This window comes from Juglans regia, chromosome 12 (genome assembly GCF_001411555.2).
Source record: "Juglans regia cultivar Chandler chromosome 12, Walnut 2.0, whole genome shotgun sequence".
Taxonomy (NCBI): Eukaryota; Viridiplantae; Streptophyta; class Magnoliopsida; order Fagales; family Juglandaceae; genus Juglans; species Juglans regia.
The window spans coordinates 21,270,722-21,284,606 of NC_049912.1; the positions used below are offsets into that span (position 1 = coordinate 21,270,722).

The window sequence follows — 13,885 nt, forward strand, 5'->3', positions numbered from 1 at the left end:
TTTCATTCAGAAAAATAGCACAATAGCCTTCACAAGTACCCCTCCACATCACTATATGATTATATTCCATTACAATCCCGAAGCTATAAATCCATGGCTATTCTATCTAAATTCACCAACCATCGAGCGACATTAACCACATAATTACATTTATTACATAACTTATCACGTCCACTCGATTAACAAAATATACATGCAGCATATATCCAGTTAATTCATGGTGGCCATATTTCAGAGTGATCTTGACCGCCCCATTGTTGCCATATAGAGATATGGTGGCCACTATCTAGCTACCACTTAGGTTGCCCCATTCTAATTAACCAGCTTGGGCAGCCACCAGGGTGACCTTCAAATTCCTCTTCTTCTGTTTTTTTTTTTTTTTTTTTACATATTGATTTGTTTAAAAATATAAAATTAGTTTATTATTATTAAAATCTTATTTAGTATTTTTAACAAAACTTAATTATTATTTTTTAAATTAATACATGACAATATGTGATTCAATATATAATTAACGTATTTAGTATAAACTCATGCCATAGGGAGTTATTCCTATATTAAGAAAACTGCATAGATTTTAAACCTAAGGTATTCCATGGTTTAGGGATATTGTTTAACCAAAATCTTCTGAAATTATATTAGAAAAGTTTTAAGTTATCCTTTAAGACTGCCAAATCTATCATTATGGTTGCTTAAAACATTTCAGAATTTTATAAATAATAATAAAATGATTTGAGTGAAATGTTTTATTGAGTTTTGGAAAAAAAAATTAGAAAAATTTGAATAAAAATAAGTATTGTATTGCAATTTGTAAAAGTGAATAGATAAAATTAAAAAGTTATTTGAAGATAGTTTTTTTTTATTATTTTTGTATTAAAATTTGTAAAAGTTATATTGATTTTTGTATTTGAATCATGATTAGTTAATGATTAGATGAAAATTTTAAAATTTGAAATAGAGAACTATTTTATATTTGAGTGATATTTGAGAATGAAGTTATGAAAAACTTTGAGAATTTTAAGAATTTTGAGAATGCCCTTAATTTCTCAATTTAAGATATAAGTTACAATCGAGTATGAGACATGGAACACATGAAGTAAATCTAAGAAATTCAACTTTAATTAGAAGTGGATCCATTCTCATGCCATTACAATTTATCTTAGTCACTCTGATCCGATCATTAAGATTGCATGCTGTCATCTATTTTTGTATAATTTGACATCAACATTTGAAGGCATATTATTTTGCGACTTATTTTTTATAAATAGTGCTGCAATTATAAATAAATTTTATAAAAATAAATTTATAAACTGACGTGATTTCATGTGATACATTATATCTATTTTATAATAAAAATAGTTTTACAATATTGTGACGATATTAAGCCATTTCAATTTATAAATATACTTTTATAAAATCTCTTTATAATTAAAATATTTATTATAATTTATTTATTGTCACAAAGTTATATTTTAAGTTGAGAGGTAAAGGAATGTTTAGAAAATAAAAAAATAAAAAACAAAAATATTTGAGGGGGGCTTGGGTATATTCCTCCTAAGTCTAAGATTCAAATTCTCTTGAATGAAAACAATCGCTATAGGTCATCAAACTATGAGTTTTTTTTTAAAATTATTTGAGATACAGTTACAAGAAATTTTTTGCCGAGAGCTTGTGCACTCTTAAAATTAATCGGGACGCTGTTCTAGACACCCGATGCCAATAAAAATATATTTATTTATTTGAGGGCAACCAAACAAGGAAAATAAGCAAAACTGGAGCAGAAAAAGCGTAGAAGCCAAACACCCCCCCAATTGAGAGTTCGATACAAACAATGCCCAACAAATCCCAACAAACAACGAAAGAAAGAGACGAAAGCGAGAAAATAAGAACATCTATAAAACGTTGTCGTGGTCTCTCTCAACACTCCCATACACACTCTTCGTGCTCTCCGTCTCTCTGAGTTGATTTCCATCTCTCTAAAATCTCAGATCCATATCTGTCTCTCCCCCCTCCCCCCGTCTCTCAATGGCCTCCGTTACGGGAACTTCGATTTCCATGACCTCGTTCAAGGCGGCGAGCCTGGTAATGAAATCTCGATCTTCGTTTTCTCTCCTTTCTCCATTATAATTCAACCACTTTATTATCATCCGATTCATGAATCGATATTTAAAATTTTTTTTTTATCTGATATTTCCGTAGCATTGCTTAGTGGCTCAGATCTTCAGTTTATGAGCTTCATAAATAAACAAATAAATAATTGTCTACAAATTTTGACAAATATGTCTGCATTTATATATATATATATATATATATATATATATATTTATTTCTTTAGGTTTTGTTGGTAGTAGTATTACAGAAGTTGGGGTTCTGATTGGGAGCGGACTATGTTTTTCTGGATCGGTTTCTACATTAAATTGATGCGAATTTTCTTAGAAATAAGAGTTTTTGGTACTTGTTATGCATCTCGTGACTAAGGGATTTAGAAGGTTCAAATTATTGCATGCATGCTATTATCTATTTTTTGTGACTAAGATTCTGATATATTGTAAATAAGTCAAAAGTTTCACTTATTTATGAAACGCATATTGTTACTTTGTGCTATAATCGATAGTAATGACCATTCTTTCCGACTTATTATATATTGGATGTCATTCACATTTTGGACTTGAATTATTTGGTTCCGAAAAATAACCATGTAATCAAAGGCCTCTGCAAAATGGGCCTAATTTGGTGATCAGCCGATTTGATACTTTTAGCAATACTATTTTTATCCGACCTTGTGGTTGGTGGATATGGGATTAGTAGAGCAACTGATGGTTGTTATCTGAAGATAGACATTAAGTCAATTTGGTCACTTTGATGTAAATAAAAATTGTTTATTGTCCGGAGCTGATGAATGGATTATGGGTTTGAATTGGTGAGGGAATAAAATCAGGGATATGCATGTTGGTAAGCCTCTTATATTTCTTTAAAAAAATATTTTCATTTCTGGTAATTGATTGAGTTTTTCTGTGGTTGAATGTCTTAGCAGGCACCCAGCAGCAGGATCTGTAATCTGAAATCAGTTTCTTTTCCTGTTAATAGGAAAAGCTTCACACCTCTTAGGTTGCAGCCATTGCGCTTTCATATTTCTTGTGCGGTAATTTCTTCAACTTTTAAAATTACATAATCTACCAATAATCTGACCTTTGAACAATCCCATTATTATCAGTGTTCTAGACAATTTTACAGCCGTGGCATTGAGTAAGAATGTTTTCCTAGACAAGTAAAATATGTTGTAAGCTTTGTGCTTCACACAATTTTCATTTATAAGTTCCACTCCACTTCTTGGAACAGAGATAAGTTCATTGAATACTAGTCCAAAGTGGCTGGTTTGCTCTCTTGGTCATTTGACATGCTGCTTTGTCTTGGGTTATCTATGCAAACTTTTGTTTATTAAGAAATCCTTTTTGCTTTAAAATTATTAAGTCAGTACATGTGTATGTCTATACATATATGTGCATATATGGGTATAAATATATTTTTCAAGACTAGTGTCCATATGATGAACTGGCAATAAGAATGCTAATGCTCCTGGGCAGGCCAAACCAGAGACAGTGACGAAGGTATGCCAAATAGTGAAGAAGCAGCTGGCTCTACCTGATGATTCTGCAGTCAGTGGAGAGTCAAAGTTTTCTGCCCTTGGAGCTGATTCTCTTGACACGGTACCCCAATATCTCCTCATGAACTGTAGATGTGTTACTGAATAAAATCGGAATTGACAAATAATAATAAATCGAAACTGTAGATGGGTATCTCGGGAGAGTGATTGAAAAGTAAAACCACATTAGAATTGACAAATAGAAAGAAGGAATGGTGAGGAGGCTGTGTTACTGAATAAAATCGGAATTTGACCATGCACCCATCTTTACTTATACTATCTTGTGACTTTCATGTCTTCATTATGACCGATAAATACCTTTATTTCTGTACAGGTTGAAATCGTGATGGGACTTGAGGAGGAATTTGGGATCAGCGTGGAAGAAGAAAGTGCTCAGAGCATTGCTACTGTACAAGATGCAGCTGATCTAATTGAGAAGCTCATCGAGAACAAAGGCGCTTGAAACAGTTTGGGAGAATGTCAGATATTGCTATATTAGTCTTTCTCTAGAGTTCTCTATTTCAGGCAAATCTTAGTACTTTCAGTTTGTTTGTTGCTCAAAGAACTTGTGGCGTTCTTAGTGAACTTAACCTTTTTTTTTCCCAGAAAAAAAAAAGGAAAATCTAGAACTTCTATGCCTCCAGTTTATATGTTTTGCTCGAACAAATAATAGTCTTGCCCATGGGTTTTAAACTTAGTTGCTGCAATTTATTGTATTAATTTCCGACTCGACATGTGACATGCATATTAAAATCGTTGCATTAGTGGCAGCTGCACGTAGAAGAAATAGTGCATAAGATTATAATCTTATATCCCCATAATTGAATTTGAAGAGCCATCTTGTGACTGTTTCTTCAACTGATCCGTGCTCACTTTTATGTACTCCAGAAGGAAATAGAAATAGTTTTTTCCCACCCGCATGTGGTTCACAGCTTGTGCCTCCTCGTCTCTCATTTTGGTCTTAATTAAAAGGTGCTTTCAGTCAAAAGAAAAAGGAAATTAAATTTAGGTGGAGGAAAAAGCAGGCAAACCAGAGAGTCGTGCTCCCCTTTCTCGTTAGCATGTGACAGGTTTAAGTTCGAACAAAAATAATAGTCTTGCCCATATGACTAATTCAAGGTGTGGGGTGCATTGGGTTTGTTTTAAAAAATTAACAATTATATATTAAATACATAATATAAAATGTGAACGGAATATTAACCAGCAGTAAACATAAAAAATAAAGGTCAGAGATGTAAATTTAATATTTTAACGAAATTCAACTCCACCGCCTACATTCTCATCTCAAGCTATCCATTGAGGATTCCTAAATTTACTATTTAATCTCTTTCAGATGGAGATAACAACTTATTATACATTTAAGCAATATCGGTTCAAAGAATTTGTAAACTTGTTATCTTTCTTGTTCATACTTGAATTGTTGATATCCTTAATTTTCAAGACTTTATTATGGACAACTTGAAACTCTCTTATGCACTGGTTTGAGGGTTGGGTTGGGTATAGTGAGCCTAGGTGGTGAGGGTGAATGGGCTTTCAATAGTAAAAAGGAATAGAGGGGAAAAGAGAGAGAGAAAGAGAGGCTTATGGGCTAGGCTGAAGGTGGGTTAGGCCATGTGGGAGGAGATCCAAGGAGAGTGGCGCGTGCTTAGATGCACAGAGAATAGGGGCCGTGCATGTGTGAGAGGTAGGAATATGGTGGCGTATGTACTGAAACACCGACAACAATTTTTACAGTTGATTTTTGGGCTTAGAGCACTCTTATTGGATTAGTTAAAATTAAAATATATTTTTAATGAATATAAGATAAATTTAATATTTAGCTATTACATTCACATAAATTTCTACATTAGAATAGCCATTTTTTCATTATATGACAATAAAATAATATAAGATGAATTTTATTTTGACTATTCACATCAAATCTCCATATTAGATTATCCATTTATTCATTATATAGTAATGAGTAATTAATAATTTTGAAAATTTTTTAATTTTTTTAATTATGAATTTATTTTATTTTATCATATTTTACTATTCATAATATTATATATTAATTAGTAATTATATTCTAATTATATTTTTTCAATTGTCATTTAAAATAGAGAGAGAAATAATTGATATTAAAAGGAGAGAGAAAAAAAGAATATAAAATAGATTTGATAAATGAATAGTTCCTTTCAAATTTGAAAATTATTTTAGATATTACTGTACCTATATTCCAAATATTTGAAATATAACTATTTCAATGTGAGATATTTTATAACTTAATAGCTAAATTTTTATTGGATTTAATTTTTAGCTAATCCGATGAAAATGCTCTTATACGAGAGAAACCAGAATGAAAAAGAAGCATAATTGGCTTGTAAATAACAACAGTGCTAGGGGTGTCGCCATGGTTGGGTGTGCCCCTAAGTAGGGCTGCAAACGGTCCGGTCCGGTCCGGTTCGACGATGGACAGAAAATTTTCGGTCCATCATTTTTCCGGACCTGACTGGACCGAACACGTCCGGTCCGGTCCAGTCGGTCCGCCCTTTTTTTTTTATTTTTTAATTTTTTAAATAATTAATAAAAAAAATTTATTTAAAATACTAAATTAAATTAAATGACTTATTAATGTGGATTATGTAACAAACTCAATAAAAAATATTTTATATGGTCAATGATAATAAATTAGATGAAAATTATATTATTAATTTATATAATTACTATATAATTAACTAATTGATATTATATATTTATTAATTCATAGAATATTAACAAGTGTTAATATCATATTTAAAATTTTATATTGTTAATAGTGATAGGTTAGATGAAGATATATATAAAATATTTTTAATTTATAGAATATTAACAAGTATTAATAATATATTTAAAAATTTATATTGTTAATTGTACAATTATTATATATAAAAAATATATAAAAAATATATATTTTTTTATTTTTCATTCGGTCCGGTCCGGTCCGAAAAAACCGTGGACCGGACCGAATGTTTTCGGTCCTCTAAAATATGGACCGGACCGTTCATCACCCCTACCCCTAAGTATTTTTTTTTTCATATTTTTTAAATATTCTGAGATATACAAGGAAATATTCCTAAATATCCTAATAGTTATTATTTAAATTCATAAATAGATATAGAATTTTATGATACTTGAAACTTTGGTTCAACAAATAGGTTATCAGACTTTCTGCATTTACTTTTTATTAAAATGTGAGTTAAGCTCGAGTTTTTCATCCAATTATATTTTATATGAAAGAACAAGTCTCCTTGTAGGAGACTTAAATGTGACTTACATGTCACACCCTTTTAAATATATTATATATATTTATTTTAAAAATTTTATATTTATATTAAAAATTTTGAGTAATTAAAAATAAAGATACTACTCATTAAAAATCAACAATTACATTCATTTATCAAAGGAAGCAACACTTAGAAAATAATGGATAAGGGTCTTGGCCTATCTATATATAAAGACATGTAATTCTCCATCAGTCATTTTTATTAACGTAAAAAGATAAGCTAAAAACCTCTACCCAATACTCTCCATATAGAAATTGTGAGGGTTCATAATTCAGAAACAATCGGTTCTTGCAAATACTTGATCAACGATGACCAGAGGTTAGTATTCTAACTATTCTTTATTATTAGATTTTCTCCCAAATCTTACATTATATTCATAAACAGTTATTGAATTTGAGTTTTCCAAAAATTACTTAATCTTGACATAAATAGATCATCTATACTGAAGATAATAGATGTGTTTGCAAATTTTGATAAACTAGATTTTTGTTTACTTAAATATATTTGTATTGTTATAAATATATATTTTCTTATACTTAGAAGAGGCTATAAATATGAACAAAAATAAACAGTGACACATTTTTCTTCCATCTGTGCCCTTTGTGTTTTGGTCTTATTACGGTTTTGTTATTGTTTTTGTCATTTACTTTCCGTGTGTTCCGTGTAACACCATCTCTGCATCTTCTTCTTCTTTTGGTCTTCTATTCACTCGGTGGTGGTGTAGGGGACAGAGACAGTAGCTAAGGGAGGTGGGGTTGGACATGAGCCGTGGCGGTCTAAAGCAGTTGGTGGCGGCACGAGAATGGCTGGAGGCCTCGGGTTGAGAGATAGAGAATGGGAGAGGGACGTTGGGCTGGGCTGGAGTAGTGGTGGATCGTCAGTAGTTAAAGGTAAGGTGGACAGATGAATCTTGTGGCAGAAGCGAACTACAACCTGTTTCTAAATGTTATTGAAATGCTTCTGGTTTGTTGTAGATGGAGAAGACTGTCGATATGAATGAAAACTGCCAATTTATGTAAGATCTAGAAATGCTTACGGCTGCCCATGACGAACATCTACCAAGTTTCCCAGAAGAGAGAAGCCCAGATCATTCTCAAAATGGTTTTGGTTTTGCTAGTTTCAAACTTCAGGGTAACCCCTTGGAACAACTTGGACTGTACATGAAGGTCGACGACGAGGATGAAGAAGAACCACCCAAGAGCACTCGAGGAATGAGAAATTGATTGATCGGTTAAAATTTCTTCATACCAAATCAGCTGGAGTACTAGACTTGAAGATGGTCGATGACCCTTCGACACAGGGCCATACACATGGGTCACCAAACTGCGTACTTTTCAGGTTTCTTGGCCAATTTCCTGTTTGATGGTGCGCATCGAACCCTTGGGATGAGTAAAGATAGAATACCATAAGCATGATCGGCAGCCATGGTTTTGGATTTGGTTTTTGGTTGAGGTGGTTTATGATAAAATACCTGGTTTTTGGATTGAGATGTGTTATGAAACTCTTCAAACATATTGGGGATGTGCTTTTGGGGTTTTTTTTTTTAAAGAGATGTACCATATCAGCTATTCAATATTTTTTTTTTTTGTAAAAAAGAAAAACCCATAAATGTAGTCCTGCATTTGTTAGTTTTTTTTGAGGGTGCAACTGTACAATATTCATTAAAAGCTGAGACAAATGGCATTCACTCTACTCATTTGTTAGTTTTGTTGGACTTAAATTACAATTTTTCTCATGTAAATTTAGCAGTTTTATTTTTGGGTCAACCTCTCTTTCACTCTCTCTCACACACCTGTCCGACTTGAGGATAAACCATAGACAATTAAAATCTGCATTTAATGTTTTTGTTGTAAGATTCTGTTAAAATAAAAATAAGATTCTAAGTTTGTACATATTTTCAAAAACAATCAGATTGCTCCAATGATTTAAATCTTTTTTTATACTTGGAATAAAATCCATGATGCATAGCAAAACTGGAGATTGAATAATCAGTCTGTAAATATCTTACATCCTATATAAAAAAAAAAAAAAAATTCCGGAGTGTGGGACTGTGAATCATAGTTTTGAATTTCGTACCATACTGGCCGGTAAGACCGAAATTTTTCATACCGGCCGGTACTATATCTGTTTCGTACTGGCCAAAATACCGGCCAGTACCAGCCAATATTTCGGCCAGTATTTTTTTTTTCAAACTACAAGCTTATTTTTTAACCCTCAATTCAGACTAGACTATTTATAATTTATATATATATATATGTATTTATATATAATTTATTTATATATAGACTATTATTTTAGAATATAATTTATTTATATATCGACTATTCCGAAATGTTATTCTGAAACGTTATCCCGAAACGATACCGGTATTGAAATATTTTATTCCAGTGCCTTGACTGGTACAACGTCCGGTACGGTATTCAAAACATTACTGTGAATCACTGGATAGTAATGATGCATGGTAAAACGTTTGAGATTAACTGATGCATAGTAAAACGTTTGAGATTAGGTTTTAGAAAATACGAGAAAAAAAAATTCCAAACTACTTGTTCTTCGGTCCCGCTCGTTCTCAGATTCTCAATGGCCGCTGCCGCTATTGCCTTCAACTCTATTGGAGCCCCGGCGAATCTCTCCCAATTCTCTCGCCTCCGCCCTCTGATCTTCACCTCACTTCGACTGCCTCGCCACTCTCATTTCAGATTCGTAACCTCTTCCTCTTCCTTCGATAAATCATAATTTTTTTCTTTTCCAAATTTTGAATTTCCGTAGCTTTATTATTCTGGTCGATATGACTATATAACTGAAAATAAAATTATTGTATTATCATTTACTTTGGACGATGCATGATGGATGTTTTAATCTGTCATCGGTGAGCTACTGAAAGAAATTATAATATAAGTAATGTTAATCTATATAATTTAATTAAAAAAATATTAATAATAAAGAATAATAATATTTTATTATTATAAAGTATGTGATATCTAATTTAATGTAGATTTCAATTAATGAGTGATTGGCTAAAAGAAAAAAAAAATTTAGTCAAATTTGTAACTTTTTTATCTACTTACAAAATTTTTGTGAATTAAAGAGGTATCTTATTAATAAGATGAAAACATAGAAAACATTCAATTGAGCATACGTGTCTTAGGCACGTAACATCTTTTACTAGTGTATATATAAATGATTATATTCTATTTTAAAAATATATCATATTAGGAACATAATTTCCTCTATGGAAAAATATTAGATATTTTTCAAATATAGATGATGTGATATTCTCATCGTATTACTAAAATATTATTTAATTAAAACTACTTACATAAGAACAAATTTTTAATGATATGGCATTTTGTAAAATGAGAACACCATGTGTCCGTACTTTGTAACTACATGATAATAACGCTTTTTTTTTTTCTAATTTTTAATTTTTTTATATTTAAGGCGTTATCATTATAAATTGTAATATAATATTGATAAGTCTAATTATGCATCGATCATAATCTTGTAATTCACAAATGATTCATCTAATCAATGAATAAGTCAAAGTAGAGTTTACTCTAACGGATTCCAAGCGGCTCGACATTTCATCCTCTTAATTGATTTTCACGTTTCCAACCTCTTTTGCTCGATGACCTACATGTTTTTTTTTTTTAGTTCTTTTCCTTTATCTTCTCTTATTATCCTTCAATTTTGGTCAAAAGTTAAATCACCATCATCCACCATCAATATATCCTCCCTTTCCCTCCAGCATTTTGATTGGCATGGGGGGCTATGTGCCACCACAACCGCAATAGGGTTCATTCGCCACTCCACCTACCAACACTTTACAATTTTTCTTTTATATTGAAGAGTCCTTTTGTCCTCTAAAAGAAAGATGCTAATTTTTAATTCCCTTCCCAGAGATATAGGGATTGTTTGGATGTTGAGATGTTTTCATCTCATCTCAACATCTAAATACTTATCAAATATATACTTTTTAATTTTAATTTTTTCATCTAATACTTAATTATTACAACTTTTTAAAATTTTAAAGAAAATACAAAAAGTAATTCAACATTTTCAAATCTCAAAATAAAAATAATATTAAAAATATATATTCTAACTTTATAATATTTTTATTTAATTTTTTTTTATCATTTTCTAAAACTCCATAAAACATCATAATTTAAACTATTGTACTATTATTCATAAATAATTTTACTATTATTTATAGATTTTTTATCTTATCTCGTCATCCAAATATCCCATTAGATGAGATAGAGTAGAAAGCTATACCGACTCCCGAGCATCTTGAAGAAGTCAAGTGCGGCACATCATTATCTATTACAACACTAGAAGTGGTTTGGATTCAGAGATGAGTTGAAATGGTTTGTGAATAGTAGAATAAAAGTTGAATTGTTTATTATATTTTGTGTATGAATTTAAAAAAGTTATAATAATGAGATGAAATGAGTTGATTTGAGTTTTGAATTCAAACAGGCTAAGCCATATATCATAATATTCCAGCGTATTGCTTGATAGCTATTAGTTAATAAACTAATTTTACAATTCTCTCCTTGGTCTAGCCAAGAAACATGGGTTCAGGTAAATGCTGAGTCTTGACTCTATTTATTATTATTATTATTAATAAATATATATAGAAGTCACTATTGGTAGCATTCATTTTACATATATGATGTGGCATTATGTAGACCACACATCTCTCCAAGTGAATATTGGGAACAATCAACTAGAAATAACCATGCAGTGAGTGCAAAGTGTACACTGCTATAATATCTTCTCTCTAGCATTACTCTATTATTATTATTGTTATTATTATTATTTACTTTTATGTTTTGCATTGATTGTAACGGAATATTTTGTTAGTTTAACAAAAGCTGTTAAAAAGAAATATAAAGAGTCTCCAAAGTAAAGGTAAGAAAATTGACACGAGAGCATTAATATTGGCTTAACCGTCTGCTAGCTAATTGGACTTAAAAATCTCTATTCATTGGATTTGGCATAGTCATCTCATTTTCATTATGAGTTGCAGTCATTCAACAAACCTAAATACGAACAGTAACTTAAGCCAAATACCTTTGCTTTGCTATGGTGGACATAGTTTGGGGATTTGTTTTCCATTTTTGTCGCCGATTATACCTTTACATACATAGTTACCAGACATCCATGAAGAAGCACATTACAGTACTTGTATGCTCCTAGCCTGAATATTATTAAAAAGGGAAGCATATGGATTGGTTCGAATCAATAAGATAGGATCAGTTTGTTCAAGGACCTATGAAATTAAGGAAAAATGATTCAATTCATTTAAATAATTAAAGAGAACTACTACAGGTACAAAGAGATTCTATAAAAATAAACACACAAATTGACATGACTTCATATAATATGTAAGACCTATTTTATAATAAAAATAGTTTTATAATCTGATTTACCATATCAAACCACATCAATTTATAGATTTACTTTTGTAGAATTTGTTTGTGGCTAAAACATTTCTCTATTGGAAATTATGAAAATAATATAAAAAAGTATTTAAATAACAAATAAAAAAAATATGCATTAAAAAATAGATAAAAAATAAAAACACTTTATTATTACAGAGTGAGATAGTTAATCCAACGTAAGGATTTAAGTTTTGAGTAGGTAGTAAAAAGCCAAAGTGACGTACTTACCAAATTTCGAATAAAATTTTTGCATAAACCCAATACTCTGATAACGATCTAACTACAACGATGGATTAATTCAGCCAAAATCATATACATACATCCTTCCGGAGAGAATATCTACATGCGCTGCATCATATCATGCAAATAACGGAAAATTAGCATGACGGAAAGAAAGGAAGTAGAGTGAAGAAAACACAATGACAATGGGGTACTCGTCTATCAATGCATTATCCTAAGCAGCAGCATAGACCAATATGCAGCTAAACCTGCATAAACAGCCACATTTAAGTACGAAACCAAAGTGGTAGAAGCTACGGAGGAAGCCAGCAACGGCAAAAACGCAGAATCAGGTCCAGATGCAGCCAATTCGTCGGGATTCGGAGGGCTAAGGGTCGATGGAATGGTGGGGACAGACGACTCAGATGAAGCAGGCACTACACCACCAGGAGAAGGCAAAGGTGGAGTAATGTCTGGGGACAATTCTTGGAAAGGAGATAGGGGTGGAAGAGGGTTTTTCAGAAACGGCGGCATAGCAGAGATAGTGGAGGCTTTAGAATCAAGATGAGAAGATAAAGAAAGCAAAGGGGAGGCCATGAATCCCATGATTATCAGCAATAAGTGAAACGAAACGGAGGCCATTGTAATGATGCACAAAATCACTCTCTTGAGAATGTAAATATAGTAGGCTAATGACCGGTGAGAAACACCTTTCACACCCTGTAAAAAGTTATCGATTGTAAAAAGTTATAGATTTGGGATACGAATATAAATAGTTACTGATGTATAATAAATTTTTAAAATTTTTATTTTTTTATTAATTATTAATTATTATTCTATATTTTATATCTTATAAAAAATATCTTATATTTTATAAAAAATATCTCACACTTTATAAAAAAATTATAAATATTAGATAGAAGAATAAATAATAACGAATGCAGAATAAATCAACGAAGGGTTTGAATTAATAGTAATGTTAGATACAAATTTTAAATAGACAAATCTCATATAAATCTTTTATAAAATAATATGTCTCACTAATAAATAATAGATTTTTTTTACACTTTTTAAAAATAGAATCTATTTTTTTATAAAAACTATATATAACTTGTATATTTAAAATTTATACAAATCATTTCTCTTGAATTAATAAATTCCAAACCGGAAAGAAAGTTCGTCGGTGTTGAGGGAAGGCGATGAGGTGGGGTCAAGTGCCACGGATAGTTTGGGTAGTGATTTGTTCAGTAGCTAAAATTGCCTTTTTCCTT

The 13,885-nt window shown here is 31.0% G+C and overlaps 2 protein-coding genes across 3 annotated transcripts; one reads left to right on the forward strand and one right to left on the reverse strand.

The window, feature by feature from the left end:
* Positions 1–1,831: 1,831 nt before the first annotated feature.
* On the forward strand, positions 1,832–4,363 carry LOC109005942 (acyl carrier protein 1, chloroplastic-like). Of its 2 annotated transcripts, none has more exons than XM_018985050.2 (4): positions 1,832–2,082; positions 3,035–3,142; positions 3,585–3,707; positions 3,978–4,363. In XM_018985050.2, the coding sequence occupies exons 1-4, from the start codon at positions 2,026–2,028 to the stop codon at positions 4,104–4,106; spliced, it is 417 nt and encodes a 138-aa protein (XP_018840595.1). In that variant the 5' UTR covers positions 1,832–2,025; the 3' UTR covers positions 4,107–4,363. The 2 variants fall into 2 exon arrangements, with proteins under 2 accessions (XP_018840595.1, XP_018840594.1); XM_018985049.2 differs by having other exon boundaries at positions 1,860–2,082; positions 3,032–3,142.
* An 8,245-nt stretch (positions 4,364–12,608) lies between these two features.
* LOC109005801 (classical arabinogalactan protein 26-like) lies at positions 12,609–13,282 on the reverse strand. Its single transcript, XM_018984843.2, has one exon. The coding sequence runs from the start codon at positions 13,254–13,256 to the stop codon at positions 12,837–12,839; it is 420 nt and encodes a 139-aa protein (XP_018840388.1). The 5' UTR covers positions 13,257–13,282; the 3' UTR covers positions 12,609–12,836.
* Between the last annotated feature and the right edge of the window lie 603 nt (positions 13,283–13,885).